General features: G+C 42.3%; 2 protein-coding genes across 3 annotated transcripts in view; one reads left to right on the top strand and one right to left on the bottom strand.

Annotated features, from left to right (window-relative positions):
- Nucleotides 1-11,666, bottom strand: part of slc39a9 (solute carrier family 39 member 9) — a 47,635-nt gene extending 35,969 nt beyond the window's left edge. Inside the window, exon 1 of the mRNA XM_078562918.1 lies at nucleotides 11,477-11,666. Coding sequence (XP_078419044.1) covers nucleotides 11,477-11,572 — 96 coding nt within the window. The 5' untranslated portion in view covers nucleotides 11,573-11,666. The remainder of the gene's footprint in view (nucleotides 1-11,476) is intronic.
- Nucleotides 11,667-12,315: 649 nt separating this feature from the next.
- The window catches only part of LOC144693276 (enhancer of rudimentary homolog), a 45,816-nt gene continuing 31,588 nt past the window's right edge, over nucleotides 12,316-26,543 (top strand). Inside the window, exons 1-3 of one of the 2 annotated variants that reach the window (XM_078563012.1) lie at nucleotides 12,316-12,527; nucleotides 13,867-13,881; nucleotides 20,058-20,145. In XM_078563012.1, the coding sequence (XP_078419138.1) occupies nucleotides 12,435-12,527; nucleotides 13,867-13,881; nucleotides 20,058-20,145 (196 nt within the window). In that variant the 5' untranslated portion in view covers nucleotides 12,316-12,434. Of the gene's footprint in view, nucleotides 12,528-13,866; nucleotides 14,373-20,057; nucleotides 20,146-26,543 lie in introns of both variants that reach the window. The other variant, XM_078563013.1, reaches the window with a different exon arrangement.

Genomic DNA, 26,543 nt, shown 5'->3' with positions numbered 1-26,543 from the left:
AGTCAGGGTGATCAAATGTAATAGTTATAGTGGTGGCCATGGCATCAAAGATGGAAGTGCCAGTGCAGTTTAGCATGTCAGTAGCTGTAGAAATACCATGGTAAATGAAGAGCCAAAGCGTAGTCATTGGGATTCTGAAAGTGCAGTTGTAAATGAATTGTGGGATAGTATTTTCTAGGGGTGAACACAGAAGGAAGTAAGGTTGGGATGTGGTTGGAATGTGATACAAGGAAGTAATCAGAAATGGTCTTGCCGGTGATCGGTATGATGGGCACAGCGAGACTACGTGAGATGGCAAGGTCAAGGGAGCGGCCATGAATACGGGTCGAGGAATTAACATTGAGGGAGATTTTGGGAGGAAAATAGGGCAGTGAACTCAAAAGGAGAGAAAACATAATAAGTCAGAGATAAACACCACTCTGTCAAATAGAACCACACCCAGTTTCCTGTTTACCTCCCTGCCTTTCTCTCAAGTCACCTTTGGAATTCACTGCTTGTTCACAGTCTCACCAACCTGCACTGTGGATTCATGTTTTACTATCCAGTTATGGGTTTGGGGGAGAGGCATAGCTATAGATCTCTGTACATTGTTAGGCAGTCCCTCGGGATCAAGAATGATTCGCTTCCACTCCAGTTCGATGGGTTCTGAGATGGCTGATTCGCAATCTGCAGACTCTGCCTTGAAGGATCAGGTAGAGGAGTGCTTTGGAGGATTGTACGCTCTTGGCTTCACCTCTCTATGTTCCCAAATAAATCTTATTTCGGTCGATCACAAGCCAGGGTCTCTCCCATGAGTCGATGGGTATGTTTGATCTTTTCAGGGATGCTTCGAAGACATCTCTAAAGGGTTTCTGCTGCCCTCCTTGGAGTCTCCTGCTGCAACGAATGACATGCCCTGCCCAGTGGAGATGGTTTTAAGTGATTAGTGCCTTGATGCCGGGCATGTTGGCTTGAGAGAGGATGCTGCTATTGGACCACTTGCCATCGGGTTTGGAGGATCTTGCGACGGCATTGCTGGTCATACTACTCCAGTGCTTTGGAGATGCCTGTTGTAGGTTGTCCAAGTCTCCGGAGCATATAAGAGCACAGGGATCACTGCTGCCCTGTAAACCATGACCTTAGTCTCAGGTTCGAGATCCTGGTCCTCAAATACTCTCTTCTTCGGTCGAAGGCTAAGCTAGCATATTGGAGACAATGATGAATTTCGTCTATGTCTGCCTTCATCAAGAGGCTCCCAAGGTATGGGAAATGGTCCACCATTTCCAGGATCTGACTGTTGATCATAATTAATTTGTGGGGGGGGGGGTGGCGTTGTGGTTGTGCTGTGGGGACTGGTTGGAAGAAGACCTTAGGTTTTCCGGTGTTTAATGAAAGGGCCATTTTCTCATGTGCTTCAGAAAAGGAGTTGACAATAACCTGGAGCTCAGTTTCTAAGTGAGCATACACAAAAGCATCATATGCACACTGAAGCTATGACCAAGGTTGGAGTCATTTTGGTTTTGGATTGAAGACAGTATAAACTGAGCAGTTTCCCATGATCTCCATGCCCATGGGTAGTTTGCTGGAGGTGAGGTGCAGTATTGCAACAGGAAAGATGGAGAAGAGGATTGGTGCAATGACACAGCCTTGTTTAACCTCAGGTCTTTACAGATTGGGGCTGTGGTGGTTCCATTGGTCAGAATCATTGTCACATGTCATCATGGAGTAGGCAGAGGAAGGTGACAAATTTCTGAGGCCAGGCAATTTGAAGAGGATATTCCACAGGCCTTCATGGTTGACAGAGTCAAAGTCTGCGAGGTCGAAAAAAGCCACGTACCGGGGTTGGTGCTGTTCTTGGATTTGTTGTGCAGTGAAGGTCAAGTCTGGGGTGTCTCTTGTTGGGAGAAAAAGCACTGTGACTCTGGAAGTTTTTCAGTCACTGGGTTGAGGAGGATCCTGGCAACTATCTTCCCCGTGGTAGACAGCAGGAAGGCTCCCCTGCAGATATTCGTCTTCCTTCTTGAATATAGTCACCATCACAGCGTCCCTGATATCACCCGTCACGCACTCCTCTTCCCAGATGAAGGACATGAGGTTGTGCAGCTGTGCCAGAAGCGCATCTCCATGTTTCAGAATTTCAGCAGGGATTCCACCTGCTCCAGAGATTTCTTTGTTAATCAGTTGTTGAATGGCTTTTTCAACGTTGCTCCAGACCAGAGCGGTGGCAAGACTGAGGACAGAATATAAGGAATGAAGTTGAGGGCATTCATGTTGAAGACAGAGTCCCAATTGAGGAGTTCTTCAAAATTTTCTTTCTAGTGAGCACTGACTGCTTCCCTGTCCTTTATGACCTCCCTCCATGCTTGTTTCTCAGTGGGAAGGGCCCTCAAACGCTTGGGCCATAGATAGTCTTGAAAGCGCTGAAGAAACTGCGCACATCGTTGGTGTCTGCGAATTGTTGGATCTCCTGCACTTTTTCTACCCACCATTTGTTCTTTATGTTGCGGATTTTATGCTGTACTGCTGCCTTCAGATGCCTGTAGGACTGCTGCTTTTCTCTTGAGGCATGGCAAAGTTTCCAGTCAGCGAAAGTTTTGCACTTATGCTCGTTTAGGTCCTGTATCTTTTGGCTGTTTTCATCAAACCATCAAAACAGTCACGATTTTCCCCAGTAGAGGGGCCAAGGACCTCTTTGTGGAGCTTGTTATGGTGGACTCTAGGATCAACCATGCAATATGACACATTGTAGCTCCTGGTGGTTGGAGATTGAGAGGTTGCCAGTGAGGTGCTGACTGAGAACGGCTGTCTTGGTGGGATCTTTGAGGGCTTCATTATATCATATTACATGTCCCTCATATCTACAACATCATAGTAGTTGATGTTCACAGATGACAAGCATAAAATAGGAACTCATTAAGCATTCAACAAGGTGTGGGCTAATTACAAAAGACAGTAAACATGACAAGATACAGTGGAAAAGTATTTTGATTCCGAATTATTCATAATTGTGTATTATATATAAGGGTGCATTGTATGAGATTGATTTACTATTATGACACTTCAATGGGTTTAAAAACTAATTGTTTTGGTCAAAGCCTTATTTTCACAATAACAGCACTCCAAATTCTTTAGGAATTCAAAATGAAAATGCTCTCCCTCTAAAAGAGACTCACTGCAGCTTTCCTACACATGCCAACAGGAAGTTCCACCTCTCCCCATTAAAAATTGGTTTAGCTCCTAGATATATCACAACTAGTTAGGGTTTGACTCCCATTCAGCAGAATGGGAATAGAATGCAGCTCATTATTGTGGTGCGTACTTCCTACTCACTCTCTTACATAATCAGAGACAGACAATATCATTTCTGCAGCTATCAGGCAGTTGAAACCCTGCGATCGCTCTAGAAAATGTAAGAGAAAGAGGCACATTAGATGTAGAAAAACAATGTCATTTTCTTCCTCTTTCTTTCATGTACGAGAGAAAATGAGAGAGACGGTTTGAGATATATATCAAGACACACATGAGAAAAATAACGCAATCAGAGATAAATAATTCACACTGAACCAAAGGAGGGGATGTGAACAAAAGCTTGGCCAGAGTGGACTTACAAAAGTTGAAAAATGAAGAGTAAAACTAGAGACTCAGCTACTTTGTGAGTGACACAGAGGAAGAGAGAGAGAGAGAGAGAGAATTCAAGGAAAAGATAAAAACTGAAGAAAGAACACAAGGGGAGACAGGGCGAGGCAACTACAGATATAGATATAGTTCTACAAAATGTACAAAATACATCTTAAAGTTTATTTTTAAAAATGCAGTTGTCCTATGGCAATGCAACAGGAGATTAGCTCATTTTAATAAGTGTTCCTTCAATTCCTTTACTGTGCTGAATTAGCTGATCTCAGCTTTAGTGGAAATAAGTGTGATTCTGGGTTAAGGAAGGATTTACCTGATCTGAATATCAGTACTAACTGTCATCCAGAGACCTGTTTAAAAATGCACTCGGGTGAGGAAGAGGGGACTCACTGTGAAGGTTTCCCTGGTCTCAGTGCCTTTTTAGCATGCACAATCTTGTCGCATCGAAGCTTTTTCAACAGCGTAAAACCCATCACATCCCTACCTCTCTTCAGTTCTGAAGAAGTCATACGGACTTGAAACGTTAACTCTGTTTCTTTCTCCACAGATGCTGCCAGACAGTACTGAGTTTTGCAGCACTGTTTTTATTTCAGATCTCCAGCATTGCAATATTTTGCTTTTATTTCCACTTACCAATCTTCCTCATCCCTGTTATCATCCTGGTAAACCTCTTCTGCATCCTTACCAAGGCCTTGAAATCCTACTTAAACTGTAGTGCTTCGAAATGTACACAGTACTTACTCCAGTTGAAGCTTAATCAATAATTTAAAGGCTTGGTCTTGTATTCAATGACCCTATTTGCAAAGCCAAGTGTCTGTAGTTTTCTTAACCACCTCCTAAACTTGCTTTGCCACCTTCAAAGATTCGTAAATATGCAACACCCCCCCCTCCCTAAAGCAGGTCCCTCTGTTCTTGCACCCCCTCAAAACAGCGCCACGTAGATTACACTGACTTGTCATGTTGTTTCTCCCAAAGTGCATCACTTCACACATTAAAACTGCAATAAATCTAACGTCCATGTGTCTGCCATTTCATCAGTTTGTCTGTATCCTCCTAAAATCAGATAGAGAGTACCCAAATCCAGCAATCTCAGGACTAAGTCCGTGACAGATTTCAGAAAAAAAAAGTTGGAAGCCCTTAATTCAGTGAATATGATCTCTCTTCTCTCTGGGTTGGGCGGGGTCAAGGATCACTAAGCCACTCAGAGCATGGGAAAAAATGTCTTGTTTTCGAACACCGCTGGTTTCGGGTGGCCAGATTTGAAGTACTCTACCTAGACTATCTTAGTCATTATTTACTATGTTGCCAAGATTTGTACAAGCTTCAAACTTCAAAGTTGTACTGCCTATACCAAAGTCGTTTATATACAAAAAGATAGTCTACCCCAAAGAGTTGTGGATGCTACATTAGTGAATGTATTTAAGCCTGAAATAGGCAGATTCTTGATCGCTAAGTAAATCAAGGGATATGGGGAGTGGGCGAGAAAGTGGAGCTAAGGCAGAAGATCACATTGAATGACACAGCAGGCTTAAGGGGGCCGTATGGTCTACTCCTGTACCTATTTTTTACATTATCGCATTGCCTACTTCTCTACAGTCAGAAAAACATCCATTCAGCACTACTCTCTGCCTTTTATTCCTTAGCCAATTTCACACCCAAGTTACAACTGTCTAATGTCTTGTGCCTCTATTTTCCAAACAAGTCTGTTACGTGGCACTTTATCAGATATCTTTTGTAAGTCCATATATACCTGGATTGTCCAACCTTTTCATGTGGTGGGGTCACATTTCAAGCTTTTTCTCACGCAAGGGGCTGATGAGCAAATTTTGACAGGGTAAGGTTTGGCACAACATTAAACATGAATTTAAAAAAAAAATCAATGTCAAAGCAATAAACTGACAATTTTTAAAAATTAATAAAAATCACCAAAAAGTGCCAAGCAGCTGAGTTGACTAATTGCCTTTTTGCTTAAGCAGAGCTAGAGAGAGACAGACTAGACCTCCCCCAAGTGTTGGTCACCAGGGAAGGGGTGGGGACCGGGGCTGAGCTAAAGAGTTGGGTTTAACTAACATTGACCTTGCATTTGTCTCTGGTGGCACACACTGTGATGGCCTTGGACGAATTCATACAAAAGTGGAGGCTGGAAGTTGATTGCCTTTCAGCCTAGTTTTTCCTCCTCTCCTGGCCTGCTTTGTGGATAGGTTTTTCGGAAGAAGGAAGGGGAGGACAGGGTATGCGCGTGTCCAGCTCACTCCCAGTCTCAGGATTCTTGCTTGCACCCAGACTCACTCGCTTGCCGCCTGGGCCTGCAAAGTTTGAACATCTTACCGCCGAGGTAATCAGAACACTGTGAAGGGACACAATTCCTCACTGCATCCTGTCTGGGCTCCTGTTACCCAAGGCGGGTGCTGTTGCTGCAATTCTGCAGTTTCTCGTGGCCTCCCTGGGTCACTTTGCCATTTTGAGCCTTGTGCTCCTTTAGGGACTGGAGCCTGGACAGGAGGATGACAGTGATCGCACTGAGAAAACAAAGAGAAGCCACTTATCCTCCCAATGCTCACTGCTCCTCCAGTCAGACTGTTTCTCTCCCAGATTTTCTCCTGATTGGCTCATTAGCCTGTCAGCAGCAAACACAGGAGAGAACCAGCCTATGATTGGAGGAGCAGCTCCTTGCAGGATCTTTCGATGAATTTACCCATAGTTCTAACAGTGGCTCCGCGGGCCAGATACAGAGGCTTCGGGGCCAAGCTGTGGCCAGCGGGCCATAGGTTGGACAAGCTTGATATATACAATATCTACTTTACCAACTATCTCTGTTACTTCAAAAAACTTTGGATAGAGAGATTCCTTTACACAGGGGGTTGTTGGGAGCGTAGGATACTTTGTCCCAGGGGGTGATTGAGGTAGAAACCAGTGCATCTTTTAAGAGAAAACTGGGTAATGCTTGAATCTGAGTAAGACTGGGGAGATGGTGGTGTAGTGGTAATGTTACTAGGCTAGTAATTCTGAGGCCCAGGCTAATGTTATGGGAACAAAAACAAAAATAAAAATAGCTGGAAAAACTCAGCAGGTCTGACAGCACCTGTGGAGAGGAACACAGTTGATGTTTCGAGTCCTTATGACTCTTCATCAGAACTAAGGAAATAGAGAAATTAGGTGAAATATAAGCTGGTAGAGGGGATGGGACAGGTAGAGCTGGATAGAGGGCCAGTGATAGGTGGAGACAAAGAAGAGATTGCCAAAGATTTCATAGACAAAAGGACAAAGGGGTGTTGACGGTGGTGATATTATCTAAGGAATGTGCTAATGGAGACATTAAGGGTAGCAAGCAGGACAAGCAAGTGGCAGATAGCCCTAGTGGGGTGGGGTGGGATCAAAATGGGCTAAAAGGTGGAGATAAAACAATGGATCGAAATAAATTTAAAAATAGGTGGGAAAAGAAAAATATATATTTTTTAAATTATAAATTATTGGAAAAAGGGGGATCGGAAAGGGGTGGGGATGGAGGAGAGTGTTCATGATCTGAAGTTGTTGAACTCAATATTAAGTCTGGAAGGCTGTAAAGTGCCTAGTCGGAAGATGAGGTGCTGTTCCTCCAGTTTGCATTGAGCTTCACTGGAACATTGCAGCAGGCCAAGGACGGACATGTGGGCATGAAATCGGGGTGGTGTGTTGAAATGGCAAGCGACAGGGATGTCTGGGTCATGCTTGCAGACAGACCGACGGTGTTCCGCAAAGCAGTCACCCAGTCTGCGTTTGGTCTCTCCAATGTAGAGGAGACCGCATTGGGAACAGCGAATGCAGCAGACTAAATTGAGGGAAGTGCTGCTTCAATTGAAAGGAGTGTTTGGGCCCTTGGACGGTGAGGAGGGGGGAAGTAAAGGGGCAGGTGTTGCACCATCTGCGATTGCATGGGAAGGTGCCGTGGGAGGGGGTTGAGGTGTAGGGGGTGATGGAGGAGTGGACCAGGGTGTCCCAGAGGGAATGATCCCTGCGGAAAGCCGCCAGGGGGGTGAAGGGAAGATGTGTTTGGTGGTGGCATCATGCTAGAGTTGGTGGAAATAGCGGAGGATGATCCTTTGAACGCGGAGGCTGGTGGGGTGATAACTGAGGACAAGGGGAACCCTATCATGGTTCTGGGAGGGAGAGGAACGTGTGAGGGCGGATGCGTGGTAGATGGGCCAGACACGGTTGAGGGCCCTGTCAACCACCGTGGGCGGAAAACCTCGGTTAAGGAAGAAGGAAGACATGTCAGAGGAACTGTTTTGGAAAGTGGCATCATCAGAACAGATGCAACAGAAGCGAAGGAACTGAGAATGGGATGGTGTCCTTACAGGAAGCAGGGTGTGAGGAGCTGTAGTTGAGGTAGCTGTGGGAGTCGGTAGGCTTGTAATGAATATTGGTGGACAGTCTATCACCAGAAATTGAGACTGAGAGGTCAAGGAAGGGAAGTGTCAGTGATGGACCATGTGAAAATGATGGAGGGGTGGAAATTGGAAGCAAAATTAATGAATTTTTCCAGATCCAGACAAGAGCATAAAGTGGCATCGAAGCAGTCATCGATGTACCGGAGAAAGAGTTGTGGGAGGGGGCCTGAAACAAGGAATGTTCCACATAACTGGGGCCCATGTGGGTACCCATAGCCACACCTTTTAATTGGAGGAAGTGAGACTTATCGCCACCTTTTAGCCCATTTCAATCCCTTCCCCCCACTCGGGCCGTCTGCCACTTGCTTGTCCTGCTTGCTACCCTCAATGTTCCCATTAGCACATTCCTTAGATAATATCACCACCGTCAACACCCCTTTGTCCTTTTGTCTATGACATCTTTGGCCATCTCTTCTTTGCCTCCACCTATCACTGGCCCTCTATCCAGCTCTACCTGTCCCACCCCCCTCCACCAACTTATATTTCACCTCATTTCTCTATTTCCTTAGTTCTGATGAAGGGTCATACGGACTCGAAACATCAACTGTGTTCCTCTCCGCAGATGCTGTCAGACCTGCTGAGGTTTTCCAGCTATTTTTATTTTTGTTTTTGTTTCAGATTTCCAGCATCCGCAGTATTTTGTTTTTATCTTAATGTTATGGGGACATGGGTTCAAATCCCAGCATGGCAGCTGGTGGAATTTAAATTCAATTAATAAATCTGGAATATAAAGCTAGTCTCACCTGACAACTATCATAGATTGCTGTAAAAGCCTATTTGGTTCACTAATGTCCTTTAAGGAAGGAAATCTGCCATCCTTACGTGGTCTGACCAACATGTGACTCCAGACCCACAGAAATGTGGTTGACTCTTAACTGCCCTCTGAAACGACCTAGCAAGCCTCACAGTTCAAGGGCAATTAGGGATGGGCGACAAATGCTGGCCCTGCCAGTGATGCCCATAACCCATGAAAGAATAAAGCAAAAAAATAGGGTGTATGAGAGAGAGATTGAGCGCGAGCGAGCACACACCTGCACAGGCTGGTGGATTTAGTTTTTAGGTTGCAAGAAAAAATGTCAGCAGTTGCTGAATGGCTTCCTTCCTCGCTCAGGTATATTAGTTTTAAAAACATGAAGGTTAATGTCTAACTAAATACTAGATTAATGCACTTATTGTTTAAAGTCCATTGAAAGAATAAACAAATAATGCTGAGTTTCACAGAGTCCAACAACAATCCCAATTGATACAAATATTACAAACTAAGAATGCTGGGCAGTTGCTGTTCCAAGCTGCGTCCTCCATGGCAACACTTCCACCAATCAGAGTTCACTTGCCAACCAATCAGCACTCTTCTCACGCAGTATAAATTGTTGCTCCCCTTTACTGTTAGTAATTTCTTGTGAGCTGTCTTGATGAGTGGAAGATGAAAATAGCATGTCTCTTTTTTCAGCAATTCTCAAACCAAGAATGATTCAGTATTAGGATCCTAACCCAGCAGCTCCAGAAGGTCACAGTCTAGATGTTCACAGGACCACCCAGTATCATATAGCACAGAAGGAAGCCATTCAGCCCACTGTGCCTGGGCCGGACTCTGGGTTTTAAGTTCTTGTTTACTAATGCAATAAATTCACCACCATTCCCAGTTCTTCTCTCAAATGCTCCTGAATAAGTGAGGTAACATTTCAGGTAGAGTAGTTTTGCATGTTGGTGTTTAGCAGTGTTAATGTGAATATGGCAGTGCAATGAGCAATAGATTGCATTATTTGTCTCTCTAGGCAACTAAACTTTTCTACTTCACAACATAAAATAACCTCTACTTGCTCCAAAAAATATAGCAATGTTAATGATGTAGCCAGCTCTCTGAATGCCCTTTCAAGCCAACCAAAAAATTGTTTCATAGATAAAATCACTCGAAGAACATTGTAATATAATGACATGGGAAGCTCTTTACCAATTATTGTGATCTAAACATTATATCTGACAATGTAAATCCTTTTGGGCCAACATAACAAAGCAATGATGTTGCAAAGCATTGACACTTGCAGCTGTCAATACAGCATTGGAAATTCACCAATTATTTAATATGTCAACCAAGAACATGCAATTTTCAACTGATTCTGATTTGCAGGGACTGAAGAAACAATGACACTCATTGTTAACATGGCCTTCAAAGTGATTGAAGGCTTGGGTGCATGCTACCTGGCCCACTTCCCTTATGGTGAAAATGTTGGACACAACCCAGCTATCAAAAAAATGGATTGTCCTTCATCCCAGGCAAAGGTCAATCCAGAGCCTGATACTGATATTATTTTTAAGAACGTCTATTTGCCGTTTTATTTTTTTTAAGTCTCAAAGGTTAAGTAGGTCTTCTCTTCATTAATTTTTTAATAAGTAACACATTGTAAAAACTCAAACATCTCAAAAAAAACTGTCACTGTTTTTCTAGCTGGTGCTAACCGACAATGGGACACAGGTGCTAGGACTACACCCAAATGGTGAGTGCCAGCAAACTATTTGACTGCACAGGGCATCACAGCTAAATCACAATATCCATACTTTGAAGTACATCTCACTGGATCAGCAATGCAGCCTGCTTCAGGGCGCTACAAACATTGCCACAGCTATACCAATGCTTTATTATAAATAAAACGTTAGTAAGGTGCAGCACAAAAAGGATAGTAGTCTAAACAAAAAAGAGGTTCAGATGAAGCACAAATGCGAATAAACATAATTTAAATAAAACATCTCGGTTCCTATTTTCTGACGTCAGATGCAGATGTATCTGACTTTCAAACTCTAGGCCAAGATTGAAAAGATACCGACTCAAATGCCTAGTGACACTTCTGCAGATACCATTGCTCATGCAGATATGTGGAGGTGTTTTGTTAAAAATTACTGAGTACATTTTGAGTTGGGAGGACGAAGTTACGATTCATCTTAAACTGACACCTCAAAACACAAACTTGCAAGCTGCCATCAGATTGCGATTAAGGAACAAATTGTGCCTTTTTGCTCGTGGTTTGTGAAACTATTGGGTTCCTTCTGCAGTAGCTCGTTAAAATTAAAGAGAAAGTCCAACCAAGTTTCTGACACTCAATTTAGTGATCGATTTACGAGGCTCAGCCTTGTGTGCAGAGGAGTTACAGGTGAAGTAAAAACTGCCACGAAACACTAGTTTTAAAAACAGCTAAACTCCACCTTTGTTAACTGCGTTTTATTCTGGAATCCGGGTGAATAATGTTTCCAAGAAAGAGAGATAGTCAACCAATGTTTATAAAGTTCATCATTTTTAAAAAGTAAAAGGATGGAAAGCCAACCTTCATACAGTGGAAAGATTTGTCGCTGGGGCGGTGGGGGTTGGTTGTAAAGGTGGAGTTAAATGTCAGTAAATGGTAAACTGCCGGCTAGTTGCAGTGAGAGGAGGGCAACCTGCTTACCTCGGAAAAGTTGAACGCCAAAGGGATGGTACCTGCCACGTAACAGCCGATCAGCATGGCCAAGGAGAGCAGGCTGATGGTGCTGAGATCGTCCATTCTGCCGCCGGAGGCAGGCTACAAGGAGGGGGTGAGAATGGGGAAGGACTAAGTGGTTGGGGGGTGAGGAAGGGGGGAGTTGCTGGTAGGGGAGGTGAAATGGGGGGGGGGGGGGGGTTGGAGGGTGAGGGACTTGGGGGAGGGAAGGGGTTTGGCGGGGAGAGGGGGGAATAGGGGTTGTTGGGTGGGGATGGAGGGGTTGTTGGGTGGGGGTGGGGATGGAGGGGTTGTGGGGTGGGGGTGGAGGGGTTGTTGGGTGGGGGAGGGAGAGGGGAGGTGGTTCGAAGTTGGGGAACAGGCACTCAGTAACCGTCGACAACAAAAGTCCGCTGCCGGCAGCAATCCGAGGCCCAATTTCACCAATGGATTACCCGAGCCCCCTTTTAATCTTTTGATGAATCAAACTCCATCTTCATTCGGCCAGAAAGAGAGAGAGAAAAAGCCCCAGTTAGATCCCCGCCCGGAGAGACCGCTCGGCCCATAGCAGCCACCGACCCAATAATCAACTTCCGGTTCTCCGTCACATCCGGGTAAAAGGGCCAAACAACAACACAACTGAACACCACGTGATCTTACTTTGAATCAAATAAAATTACAATTCGATGCTTTCCCTGAAATAATATCCTTCTGGTTTACTTCACTAAATAATTACATGGACATTTATTAACATATTAAATCACACTTTTTGCCCCTCACAAATATGGAGACCGCTTCAAGCATTTAGAGAAGGATGTGTACTCCTCTGCGAAACATCACATTTAAAGTCTTGGGTCACGAATAATAACCGATTCAACTTAGTGCGATGACACTTGAAGGCTACTACTCTGAGCTGGAATGTCTAGTTAAGAGATAGTGCGTTTAAATGCCCCGCACAAAGATGGCGGTGGGGGGCGGAGTAAGTGTTGGCAGCGCGCTTCAATCGAGTGATTCTGAAGTGCCTCAAAGGATCATCATGGTGAGAGGCTTGAAGGAGACAATTCGAGAGACTGATAAAGTCTGGGACTGGCTCATTTTAATTTGGAGATTGTATATAATTTATACATATTGTATATTATTTGGAAGGGAAAAGGATAAGTTACTGGGGTGGATGTGGCTGAGCAATGCTGTCTCTGTGGCCTATAGGCTCAGTCCGGCATCTTCAGAACTCAACTCGTGTAGAAGTTGTCAGTCAACAATAGGGGAGTACTGTATTTAAAAGTAGGACTTATGCTTTTTAAGACAAACTATAAACGCACTGGATAGAGTTTGTTATTCTGAGTGAGAGTTTTGAATGGCGTTAGTTAGGTACAAAATTCACAGCAAATTGCCAACAAAAATATCAAGAATTATTTCATTTTATATATTAATGCATTGATTTGTTCATAGGTAAAACAAATTTATTTTTTACAATAGTTAAAAATTTCTTGGTGGGTTCATTGGAAATGGCTTTTTGTTCAATTAGCCAGTTGTCTTTTAACAGGCAATGTGCATTTGTAAATTTTCCATTTTAAAAAAAAATGATGATGTGAAACCTTGAGGTGTAGGTTGTTTCTTTTAAAAAAGAAACTGGAAGAAAAGCTACCTTTTTTTGAGGTAATACAAGCAGTGTGGAACTAGGCCTAAGCTCCCTGAAATGTATGTTTATCAGAAGTGAGTGCTATGCCTGGTAACAAAAGATATGCCTAATTGCAAATCTGTTCGAAAAAAAATAAGGTGAATCTATTTGGAGAAGCTGCATTGAATTTCTAAAGCAAAATAAATAATCCATCATCAACAACATCTTGCATTGATATGGCATATTTAATGTGGTTAAAAATCATCCCAAGAAGCTTCATGGGAAAGTTATCAGGGAAAAAAATTGATACTGAGACACATGAAGAAACATTAGGATAGGTGAAAGAGGTAGGTTTTAAGGAACAACATAAAAGGGGAAAGAAGTTTAGGGAAGGTATTCTAGAATTTGAGGCCCAAGCAGTGAAAAGCATGGATGCCAATGGTAGATTGATGAAAATTGGGCATAGGCAAGAGGTCAGTGTTGGAGGAGCATCAAAAAGTCAGAGGATGTATTGCTGGAGGATATAGGGATAATGTATGTCAAATTTAATGAGTGAGAGTTTATAGGGCTGAGAACTACTTTACCATAAGTTACTGGCTAGCAGTGACGAATGACATGGGGAAATCAGGGAAGATTGTGCAAATGAAAATTTAAACCATTTTTGATGTAATTCAGCAGCAGTGAGAACACATTGTGTACATTTACTATAATCCATCTATAGTGCTGGTGTTAATTTGTATACATTGTTTTTATGTTGCAGGCAGTAAACGTGCAGGTGAATGTGCTATTGATGCTTCCAAAATGACAGAAATTAGCACGGAACTATCGCATGCATCTAGGAACCCATCCTTAAAGTGCAGGAAATCCTGGAAAGTTCCCTAATGCTGAAAATAAATTCAGAACAAGCTGCCACAAAGTGCATAATCCGTAAACATTGGGATTTTTATTACCTGAAACTACTTCAACCTTAAGATCATAATTTTGTTATATTAGTGTTAAAATGTATTACTAAAATGCATTGTAGTATTAAGCCAGTTTCTTTCTGTCCCCTTTTTGTGTGAAGATATACAGATAGAGCCTAGTTAAGGTGACAAATGTCCTTGCGTTCCCATGCTGTTAATCATGCTGCTTACTGTCTAGAGGCTTTGCAAGCTGGTTATGATGATCCTTTGAAATAGTTGGAGTTATTCACAGTTTGTGTATCCTAAATAAATTTAGGATAGCACGTTTGTGCATTTTTGGATGTGTTGCCATATTCCAATTGTGGTAAGATTCCAGTTCTTATGAAATACTGTAGGACTACCGCAAAGCTATTTGTTTTTTTTATTTCAAACAGGTCCCTGTATGGGTTGTTTTTATCTAAATGAGTTCATAACACAAACTTCTCTCCTGTGCTTTCCAATCAAAAATGAACTAACCCTTAGAAATTTATAATATAGTTAAACTGAGTCAGCACAGTTTTAAGAAAGGGAAATTGTTTTTGACAAATTAGTTGAGTTTTTTTGAAGTTGTAGCTGTAAGATTATGGTTCATGGGATTGGGGGATAATGTATTAGAAGGATCGGTTAACAGACAGATTAATAAATAAGTGATTTTCAGGTTAGTGGCTTGAAACTAGTGGATTGCCACAAGGATCGGTGCTTGGATCTCAGCTATTTGCAATCTATTAGATGAAGGGACCGAGTATTATATCTAAATTGTTGATAATACCAAGCTAGGCAGAAAAGAAAACTGAAGAGCTGCAAATGGATAAAATAAAAGCAATAACAACATCTCATCTTCCGATTAGTCACTGTACAGCCTTCTGGACTTAACATTAAGTTCAACAACTTCGGATCATGAACTCTGTCCTCCATTTTGATTTATTTTCTACCTCCCCCCCACCCCAAGTGCCAGTCTGTATCTCATTCTCATATTTTGCTTTCAGAAAGCGCTGATCCTTGTTCTGCTATCTTACTTTCAGAGAGAGTTGACCTATATGCTGCTATTAACACCTGCTTTAGTCTTTAATACTATTATTACTGCTCCCTTTGGTGTACATGACATATTTGTCATTTAATATTTCCTGATCTCCATCCTAACGCTGACCTATTTTGCTCCACCGCCACCCCCTACACTTTTCAACAGCATAAAACCCATCACTTTTCTACCTCTCTTCAGCTCTGAAGACGTTCATACGGACTCGTAATGTTAACTGTGTTTATCTCTCCACAGACGCTGCCAGACCTGCTGAGTTTTTCAAGCATTTTTCTATTTTTATTGCAAACGGATATAGACAGGTTGTCAGTGGGTAAAGACATGACAGATGGGATATAATGTGGGGAAATATAAAATTATCCACCTGGTACAAATAATAGAACAGCCAAATATTTTTCAGAAGTGAGAAACTAATAAATGTTGGTATTCACAGAGATTTAGGTGTTCTTATACACAAATAACAGTAAGTTAGCATACAGGCACGGTAAACAATTAGCAAGGTAAATGAAATATTAGCCTTTATAGCAAGGAATTTGCTATATGATAGTAAGGCAGTCTTGTTGCAATTGTACAGGGCTTTGTTGAGACCACACCCAGAGTACTGGGTAATGTTTTGATCTCTGTACTTAAGAAAGGATATACTTGCCTTAGAAAGGGTGAGACAAAGGTTCACCGGATTGATTCCTGGGGTGAGAGGGCTATCCTATGAGGAGAGATTGAGTAGAATGGGCCTTTCTCTGGAGTTTGGAAGGATGAGAACCGATTTAATTGAACCATATATAATTGCTGGAGAGCTTGACAGGGTAGATGCTGAGAGGCTGTTTCTCCAGCTGGAGAGTCTAGAATCAGAGGTAATACTTTTGAGGATAAGTCCATTTAGGATAGCGATGAGAAATTTCTTCATTCAAAATGTTGTGAACCTTTGGAATTCTCTATCTGAGAGCTGTAGATTCTCAGTCGTTGAATGTATTCAGGACTGAGGTTGATAGATTTTTTTTGACATTAAGGGAATCAGTGGGAATATGGTGGGAATGTGAAATTAATATAGAAGATCAGCCATGATCTTACTGAATGGTAGAGCAGGCTCAGTGGGCCATTTGGCCTACTGCTCCTATTATGTTTTTCTTTGTCCCTGACTTTTTCCAAAAATTCTTTCCCAGTCACAGGTTTGTGCACTGCACCCCCTCCAAGGCTGTGATAGCCTTCTGACTGAGGCTGTGTAAAATTTCCACCTAAACTAATGGATTTTATTTTCTTTCTTTGTATCCTTTTGGCCCAAATCTTCCGAATTGGTTCGGAACCCCTGTTTCCGACCCTGATCAGACAAAAAATACCTACTTAATTTCCTCTGATTTTTCTGGCAAATCTTCCGATGGGAGGATCCTTCCAAACTTACTTAGCGCAGGAAATATTGGAGACATCAGCAAAGGGAATCTGTGCAAAAACCACACCCCTTTTTATGGCACTAGCTGCCGTATTATAAGTAAAGAGTTTAAATGGCCCAAAACCTCTCTGAAAAGCTGTGGAGAGAAGGTAAGGAGGTAGGGTGGGTGAGGTAAGGGGGTAGGCTGGCAGTTGGCTGAGGTGGTGAGGTCAGGTTAAGTTGAGTCGTGGTGGGGGTGGGGTCGGGTGGTGGGGATTAGCCGGATCAGGTCAGGGTGACTTGGTGGCGGGGAGGTCTTGGAGGGGGGAGGTGGATGTGGTTGTACTAGGATTTTGTTGTCTAACATTTTCTTGATTGATTATTCAAGGAAGTAAGTTGGAACTGTCCAAAGTCTTTCACTCTAACTCAGAGGTGGAGACTTTTTCGGAGGATCCTGGAGAGCAGGGGAATTGCCCATCGGAAGTTCAAACCTCCCGGGGAATTCCCACGGAGTCAGTGTGTTGTAACTTTTGAAGGGTCCCTTAGTGCACCCTGGGGAGGTATGTCCAGTCTCCGATGACCTGGAGACCAGTAGATCCAGACCTTCCTTTATGGCCAGCATTTGCTCTTCGATGATTTAATTTATGACCTGAGGCTGCAGAGCTCATCCTCAGCTTGACTATTTCTTCTGTTTCCCTTACTGCTGTTCTCTTTTTGAGGCTTTCTATCGTTGAAGCATTGTTTGTAGGACCCCTACCTGGTTTAAATATGTTGTTTGTGTTTCCAGCTCCGCCGAGAGCTTGCAAGTGTTGATCCACCCATAAATCAATGAATTCAATAAGGATTTAAAAGAAAATGTTTTACCCAGACAGTAGTTGCCACTATAGGAAATGATTAAGGAGAATGGCGTCAGCATGTTTTAAGAGAAAGTTCAAAACAGTTGGAGGAGAAGGATGTGCTGGTAGGGTGGGAAAAGGCCCCCGTATGAAGCATAATGGAATAGACCAAGCAGTTGGGACTGAATAACCTGTTCCTGTACTTAAGACTGTTATAATGTATGTAAACTGTTAAACAGAATTTAGTATTTGAACAACAAAATAGAAATGGTTTGTGAACCAGTTTGTTCCAAGGCTCTTGCTTGATGCTCAGTCTGTGCTTTTAATTTTCATGCTCAGCGGACTAAAGCTTAGATTGCTAGCAAGCTCCAGAAAATTTTGTGCTATGAGTCAAATAGTGCCACAACGCTGCCCAGTTTTAATATGCTAATATTTCAAAAGAATGTAAAGAACTTAAGAAAAACAGAAAATGCTGGAAAAACTCAGTTGGTCTGGCAGCTGTGGAGAGAGAAATAGTTACATTTAGAGTCCAATATGACTCTTCTTCAAAACCAAATACGTCATATTGGATTTGAAATCTAACTCCGAGTTAAATTTCAAATTTCAAGTCCAATATGACGTCTTTGGCTTTGAAGAAGAGTCAGATTGGACTCTAAATGTAACTGTTTGTTTCTCTCTCCACAGCTGCCAGACCAACTGAGTTTTCCCAGCATTTTCTGTTTTTATTTTCAGATTTCCAGCTTCTGCAGTATTTTGCCTTAATACCTGTCTTGGTTCCTATCAGATTTCCTCTTCCCTATTCTTACCTATTTTTAATTTGTTTCCATTTTACATAAGAGCACTTACATTGCAATGCTATTTTAGACAAAGTCTATGTGAGCCCTAGTTTAACAGATCACGTACAACACCTTAACTAATTTCTGGTCACTTGAATGCTTAATGGGTTCAGAGGATTAATTACATAAATACTGCAGATTGACACTGGATTTTCAACACATCTTTACATAACTCTCACTTGGGAAAGAGAAGTTTTTTGTTTCTTCCAATATATTTGTATTTGAAGGCATGGTTTTAGCTTGTCCAATTCTCAATTCATCTAAAATGGAGATTCGATTTTGAAAATGCTGTGTTAACATTCAAAGTAGTTCTGCTTATATTACATTTCTAGCTTACTTCGCTGTCTGTTTCTTTAGATCAAGATTGGTTCACAGCCTTCTCGGCTGATTCTGTTTTCTCTCCTGCACACCTGCTCTACTTTTCCTTTAACCCATCTCCCACCAAAATGATTGCCTTTGCATTCATTACCAATCTTTCAGTGTCCCATGGGTGTAAAGTAGCAGATCACCAAATGCTATTGGGTGCAAGTGGGACCTTCATTACTTGTTATTTAGTAATTTGATGTAATGCAGCTTATTGGTGTAGCAATCAGGTCCATCAAAGTTTAACTGTGTGGTAGCTGAGCATCTGGATTCTAGAATAAGACAATGCAATAGATGCTTTTACACTGCTGATCTTGTCCTTTCCTGATAGCCCACCCCCACCAATAGCTTGTTAAAAGGATACACAAGTGCAGTTTTAATTTGTGTTTATATCAGCGGAAGCAGTCCTACAGTGTATGTACAATGTCTGAAATCCCCTGTTCGTGCTGTGAGCAGGTTTCCAAACTCTGGCAGCATGAAACACCTGAACATTGATGAGGTTCTTTCAGGTCACGGATCTTGTGATGGAAGAAGGAGGGAACAGGGAATTTGATTTGTGGGCGGGTAATCAGGCAGGCACAAGCCAGTTGAATATTCAGAATAGCTACTGTCCCTTTGTTGTGGCACTGTCCGGCAACATCAGGCTCCTTGACATGTCTGGTTGTACCACGAGTGTTACTTTATCTACATTGATACTTCTGTTGAAGTTGTGCTGCGAAACTGGTGCCATCTTATTTGGACTGTGGCACTGCTGTCAAAGAGGAGCTTGCCCCCGCCACCATACCTGCAATATAAATGCAGTAATTGTGGCTTTCATAGAAGTTGGGTTGCAGCTTATCTTCTGCAATTGGAAAATAGTAATCCAGCAGTTCTAAGTAACTTGAAGGGAGCATCTGAAGTATGTAAACCAGAAGCTTTTTACATTTAAGCAGTAACAGACAATAATTAACTAAAGTTAAAAGTTGAAAAACCTTGCAACTTTTGAAGTGTTCTGTGGTTGTGCAATCATACAGCACCAAATGTGGCCATTCAGCCCATTGTGCCTGTGCCAGCTCTTTGAAAGAGCCACTATCCTAATGTTTCCCCATAGCCTTCCAAATGTGTCAGTTACAAGTATATATCCAGTCCCTAGAGGGTTGTGAATCTTTGGAATTCTCTACTCCAGAGGGCAGTGGATGCTCAATTATTAAGTATATTCAACACACATCAATAGATTTTTGGGCATTAAGAGAACCAAAGATTATGGGGATAGGGCGAGAAAGTGAAGTTGATGATCTTATTGAATGGTGGAGCAGCTTTGAGGGGCTAGATGGCCTACTCCTGCTCCTATTTCCTTTTGTTCTCTTTTGAAAATTACTACTGAATCTTTTTCCACCATCCGTTTAGACAGTGCATTCCAGATCACAACCCGCTGCATAAAAAGTGAAATCTTTTCATCCATCTCTTGAATTTTAAGTTATTTGCAACATGTTAAATCCTTTTTTGCTTCAGAAGTGGAAGTAGAAAGAGGCAGAATGTGGAGCAAAAGAGGGAGAAACTACAGAGTATCTAATGTGATTCCTTTCTCTCTCCTCAGTCACATACGATTTTGCTAGTTCAGCCCACCAAAAGGCCAGAAGGGCGAACGTACGCTGACTATGAGTCTGTAAATGAATGTATGGAAGGTGAGTCCTGCTCCCTCGTTTTGTGTTTGTGCCTAGGTTACAAGAACTTTCATTTATGTAGCACCTTTCACAACCTCTGGACATGTCAAAGTGCCAATGCAGCACTCTTAAGTCAGCGTCTTCATTGTTATAATGGAGGTAACAGGGCAGCCAATTTTCACACTGTAAGGTCTCACAAACAGCCATGAGATAATGGCCAAATAGTTTCTTTTCACTGATGGTTGAGAGATACATGTTGGCTAGGACACCAAGAGAACTCTCGGGCTCTTGTTCAATTAATGTCTTGCGATCTTCTAACATCTCATGAAAGGGAGTGCCTCCAACTGTGCAGCATTCTCTTGGCACTTGTTAGCCTAGATCTTCTGTTCAAGTCTCTGAAGTGGGACTTGAACCCATAACCTTCTCACTTGGAGGTGAGAGTGCTAACACAGAGCCACAGCTGACACTGAAGGAAAACCTGTACTTCAACTTATATTAATCATTTGGTTGTTGCCTCTTGCCGTCCTTTTCTCACCCACACCCCCCACTCCCAACCCCTGCTGTTAAGTGTTAAATTGAGATTCTGTCTAGCCGGATGTAAAGAAATTCCATGGCACTATTCAAAGAACAGGGCAGCTCTCCTCAGTGCCCTGACTGATATTTATCTCTGGCACCTTGATCTCAATAATGTTTTTAAAATGTTGTATTAAAACAGTTAATTTTGTACAGAAACATTTGGACATTTCAAACTATTTAAAAGCTGGTTGCCATTCTTTCTTGTTTACAATACAATTCATGCTTCACTGTCTCAGCTAACTTTCTCCATTAGTCAGATAATGAACTGGCAGGGAGCAATCTTTTTAATGCTCTGAATTTACATATGAACATTTGAATTAGGAGCAGGAGTAGACATTCAGCCCTTGGAGCCTCCTCCACCATATAATAAGATCGTGGCTGATCTGAATGTGACCTCTACTTTCCAGTCTATCTGCTATACCCTTTGACTCCCATGTCAGTCCAGAATCTATGTAACTCGGCCTTAAAAATTTTCAATGACCCCGTCTCCACTGCTCTCTAGAGAAGTGAATTCCACAGACTAATGACCCTCTGGTGGAAAAAAATTCTCCTTGTCTCAATCTTAAATGGGAGACCCCTTAATTTCAATTGTGTCAGTTTGCACCAGTCATTCCCATTGATTTGGCAATTACTATATTGCCAAAAGCATTTCATAAATTGTATTTCTACCAGCTAACCTGGTCAAACAGCTTCTGCTGAATTAGTACGTCAAGGTTGCGAGCAGTGGGGTTGTATAACTCCCCTGCATTTTACACCAACATTGCATATGTTATGTAGTTGGGTGAATTGTGAAAATCTGAAATGCGTGGTGATCAGGAAGCTATATCTGGTGATTAGATGACTAGTGCTAATAAAATATTATGGCTTGTGGGATGGGAGTCGTAGCGCGGAAACAAGAAAATACAATTAATGAGTTATTTTTGGGATGGCAGGCTTTAACTAGTGGCCTCTGCTATTTACAATCTATGTGAATGACTTGGATGAGGGGATCAAGTGTAACATATTCAAGTTTGCTGACAATACAAAGCTTGATGGGACAGCAAGCTGTGAGGACACAGGTTGCAAAGACTGGCCATGTGGGCGACAGTATAATATGGGAAAGTGTAAAAATATCTACCTTCATAGGAAGACTGGAAAAGCAGAATTTTTCTAAAAGGTAAGAGCCTAGCAGATGTCTGTATCCATCCATCCATCATAAGGGGGGATATTCGCTGATGACTGCACAGTGTTCAGTCCCGTTTGCCAGACCCTCCTCGGGTAGTGAAGCAGTCCTTGTCCATATGCAGTAAGACCTGGACAACATTTAGGCTTGGGCTGATAAGTGACAAGTAACATTGGTGCCACACAAATGCCAGTCGATGACCATCTCCAATAAGAAAGAATCTAACCATCACTCCATGACATCCAGCAACATTACCAATGCTGAATCACTTTCAGCCACACCTGGAGTACAGTCTACAGCTTTGGCCTTTGTTCCTAAGAGAGGGTATACTTGCCTTAGAGTGGGTGCAACAGAGGTTCACTAGATTGATTCTTGAGTTGAGAGGGCTTCCCCATGAGGAGAGATTGAGTAGAATGGTTCTATATTCTCTGGACTTTAGAAGAATGAGATATGTTTTTACCTTTGACAAGAAACTTAACTGGACTAGCCATTTAAATACTATGGCTACAAGAGCAGACCAAAGGCTGGGAATCCTTTAGCGAGTAACTCCCCTTCTGACTCTCCAAAACCTGTCCACAAGGCACAAGTCAGGAATGTGATGGAATACTCTCCACATGCCTGGATCATGCAGCTCCAACAACACTCGAGAAGCTTGACACCATCCAGGACAAAGCAACCCGTTTGATCGGCACCCTATCTTTAACGTTCACTCCCTTCACCACTGGTGCACAGTGGCTGCAGTGTCTAACATCGACAAGATGCATAGCAGTAACTTGCCAAGGCTCCTTTGACAACACCTTCCAATCTCCTAACCTCAACCAACTAGAAGGACAAGGGCAGCAGATGCATGGGAACACCACCATTTGCAGATTCCCCTCCAAGTTGAACACCACCCTAACTTGGAATCATATTCCTGTTCCTTCACCTGTAATTCCCTTCTTAACAGCACCGTGGGTACCTATATCAGATGAACTGCAGCGTTTCAAGAATGTGGCTCACCACCACCACCTCGAGGCCTAACCAGTAATGATCACGTCCTGTGGGGGAAAATAAATTGAGGGAATTGGGTGGTGTTCTATATGAATTTTAGAAAGTTAACATTAGTGTACAGCAAGTAATTGTGAAAGCAGATGGAACCTTAGCCTTTATTGCCAGGTGGTTGAAGTAAGAGTAGGGAAATGTTGTGTAATTGTAAAGGGCTTTGGCAAGACCACACCTGGAGCACAGTCTACAGCTTTGGCCTCTGTTCCTAAGAGAGGATATACTTGCCTTAGAGTGGGTGCAACAGAGGTTCACTAGACTGATTCTTGAGTTGAGAGGGCTTCCCCATGAGGAGAGATTGAGTAGAATGGATCTATATTCTCTGGGCTTTAGAAGCATGAGATATGTTTTCAGTGGGACGTATAAAATTCTTGGAGGGCTTGATAGGATGGATGCTGTAGAGCCTGGAACTCCCTCCAAGCCACACACCATCCTGACTTGGAATTATATCGCCATTCCTTAACTGTCGTTGGGTCAAAATCCTGGAACTCCCTTCCTAACAGCACTGAGGGTATACCTACACTACATGGACTGCAGCAGTTCAAGAAAGCGGCACACCACCACCTTTTTTAGGGTATTTAGGGATGGGTAATAAATGCTGGCCTAGACAGTGATGCTTACGTCCCGTAAACGAATAAAAAAAGAAAAGGAAAGCTCGGGCTCACAGCCTTGGGTTAAGGAGTCAGCCATTCAGAACTTGTGAGAAACTTCTTCACTCAGAGGGTTGTGAACAGTAGGAGTTCTCTACCTAGAGAGCTGTGGATGCTCAAGTCGATGAGCAAGTTCAAGAGATTTTTGGATATTAAGGGAATCTAGGGATAGGATGGGAAAGTGGATTGATGCAAAGGTTTAGCCACAATCTTACTGAATGGAGCAGATTCAAGGGGCCATATGGACTACTCCTCCTATTTCTTACGTTCTTGTGTTATTGGTGTGTCACCTGATAACATTTAGAATCTGAACACCAGAAATTGACTGCAAATGGAGAAAACTGGGGAAGGAAGAGAAATTCTTTCAGCAGCTGTGGAACATTCAAGCACTCGTGACCCAAATTTAAACGGCATTCCCTCACTACAGTTCAAAAAATATTTTGGGAATCTATGTCTGAATGCTGCTAAAACTTAGATTCTTCAGTGTGGATGTGTTAATGCATTGGCACCACACTGTGTCTTAGCCAATGTTTATTCTTCAACCAACTCCTGCAAGAGCACAATACTCTGGATCCTGAAAATCTGAATTAAAAACAGAAAATGCTGGAAATACAGCAGGTCTGGCAGCAGCTGTCGAAAGAGAAAGAGTCAGTGTTTCAGGTCAAAGGCCCTTCGTCATAACTGGAAAAAGTAAGAAACGCCACTGTTTATTGTCCACTGAAGCTCCTCCCACCAAGCTTTATCTCAACACTACCAACATAGTCTTCTACTCCCTTTTCCCATATGTGTTTATCTAGCTTCCTTTTAGGTGTACCTATGCTATTTGCCTCAATTACTCCACGTTGTAGTGACTGATTGGATAAAGAAGTTTCTTATTGGATACCTTATTGGATTTAATAGTGCCTATCTTGTATTTCTGGCCCCTAGTTTTGGTCTCCTCCATAAGTGGAAACATCTTTTCTATGCCTATCCTTTAAACCCCTTCATAATTTTAGAAACCTCTGTTAGGTCATCTCTTCACAAAGAACAGAAACTGAAGATGAACAAACTTGATTAGTGTTGTACAAAGACACCATTAGTTCATAAAACTCAGTAAATGTAGTTACAGCTTTTTTTACCCATGTGTCAACTGATTGGCTCTTTGAAAACTATCCAATGTACACATGGGTTGAATGGCCTCCTACCATGCTGTTTGATTCCAGGAGTACCATGCTCTTGAAATGCATTAGTCTTATACAACACACTTCTTAAATACACAGTTTCAATTCTGTACATCAAACATTCAGCAGAGAAACAGGCCATTTGGCCCAACCAGTCCATTCTGGCATTTATGCTCTACCCAAACCACCTCCTATCCTTCCTCATCTGCATAATCCTCTATTCCCTTCTCCCTCATAACCTTAACTAGCTACCCCTTTGAACATAATTATACTGTTCTCCTGAACTACTCCCTGTGGTAGCAAGATCTATTTCTCACCACTCTCTGGGTAACAGTTTCTTCTGAATTTCCTGTTGGATTTCTAGATGAGTATCTTATAATGATGATCTCCAGTTTTGCTTTTCTGCACAAGTGAAAATACTCCTCTGTGTCTATTCCATCAAAATCTCTCTCAGTTTTAAAGACTACTGTCAGGTCACCCCTCGCCCTCTCTTTTTGAGACAAAAGAGAGAACCAGCCTGTTCATCCTTTCCTGATGCGGATGACCCCAAAATTCTGGTATCAGCCTTGTAGATATTTTTGCACCCTCTCCAATGTCTCTATACCTTTTTACATAATATCATGATCAGAGCTGCGAACAGCACTCCAAATTTGATTGATACAAGTTTAGCAGTACTGCTTTACTTTGCAATTCTATCCCTTGAGAAATAAACCCCAGTGTTTGGTTTGCTTTTTTAGTAAAATGGCCATTTTGGCCTTGGTTGCTACTTTGTGATTTGTGTATTTGTATTCCCAGATCCTTTTGTCCCTCTACCCCATTTAGATACTTATTTTCTTGGTAATATACAACCTCTATTTGTCCTACAGCAAGTACTATGAATTTCTCACTATTCTCAAAAGCCCCGGATGTTCTAATAAAAACACCCTAGGAGCAAAACAGAGCCCCACCAGTAATTGCCTGAAAGCAGTAGGAATCACTTGTTTTGTGCTGTGTGATACAGAACCTCAGTAAGCATGGCAGCTTCCCGTGCAGGCACAGAAAATACAACACCTGCCCTTTTACCACCTCTGTTCCCACCATCCAAATTCTCAAACACTCCTTCCAGGTGAAAGAGCAATGTACTGGTGGTACTTTCAATTTAGTATACTGTATTCACCACTCACAATGCAGTCTCCACTACGCTGGGGAGGCCAAACGCAGAATGGACGACCACTTGCCTTTAGATTAGGCACCTTACAGCGTCTGGGCTCAATATTAAGTTCAATAATTTCTGATCATAATGTTTGCCATCATTTCTTTTGGGTGACAGCTGTTGATGATGATTCTGCTTTTTCCATTTACATCTCCTCCAGACCCATCTTTTATTTCCTTCCTTGTCGCGTTACCATTTCCTTTTTGTCTTGCACTGTCATCCCTTTATCATTTCATCTCTCCTGTCATCTATCCAATTACAGACTTTCCCTTTTGTTCTCCCCCCCGACCTCCTTCCCTATCTCTTGTTACATCTCTAACTTTTTCCAATTCTGGTGAATGGTCATCAACTCAAATGCTAACTCTGCTTCTTTCTTCACAAATGCTGACAAACATGCTGAATATTTGCAGCATGTTCTGTTCTTATTCCTTAAACAGATTTTCTGGCAATGTCTGTATTATTTTGCTATTTGTGGAGTCTTGTGAACTGTCTGCAAGTCTCCTACGTTACAACTGAATCACTTCAAGATTTCTTAATTGGCTGTAAAGTACTTTGGGACATCCTGAGACTATGAAAAGCAATAAATGCTTTTTTTGCCCCTGCTTTCATAGAAGACTGGTTTTTCAAGTAATAAAGCA

This window comes from Cetorhinus maximus, chromosome 18 (genome assembly GCF_964194155.1).
Source record: "Cetorhinus maximus chromosome 18, sCetMax3.hap1.1, whole genome shotgun sequence".
NCBI lineage: Eukaryota > Metazoa > Chordata > Chondrichthyes > Lamniformes > Cetorhinidae > Cetorhinus > Cetorhinus maximus.
Note: the sequence above shows the minus strand (reverse complement) of the source record. Positions and strands in the feature narration are given on the sequence as shown.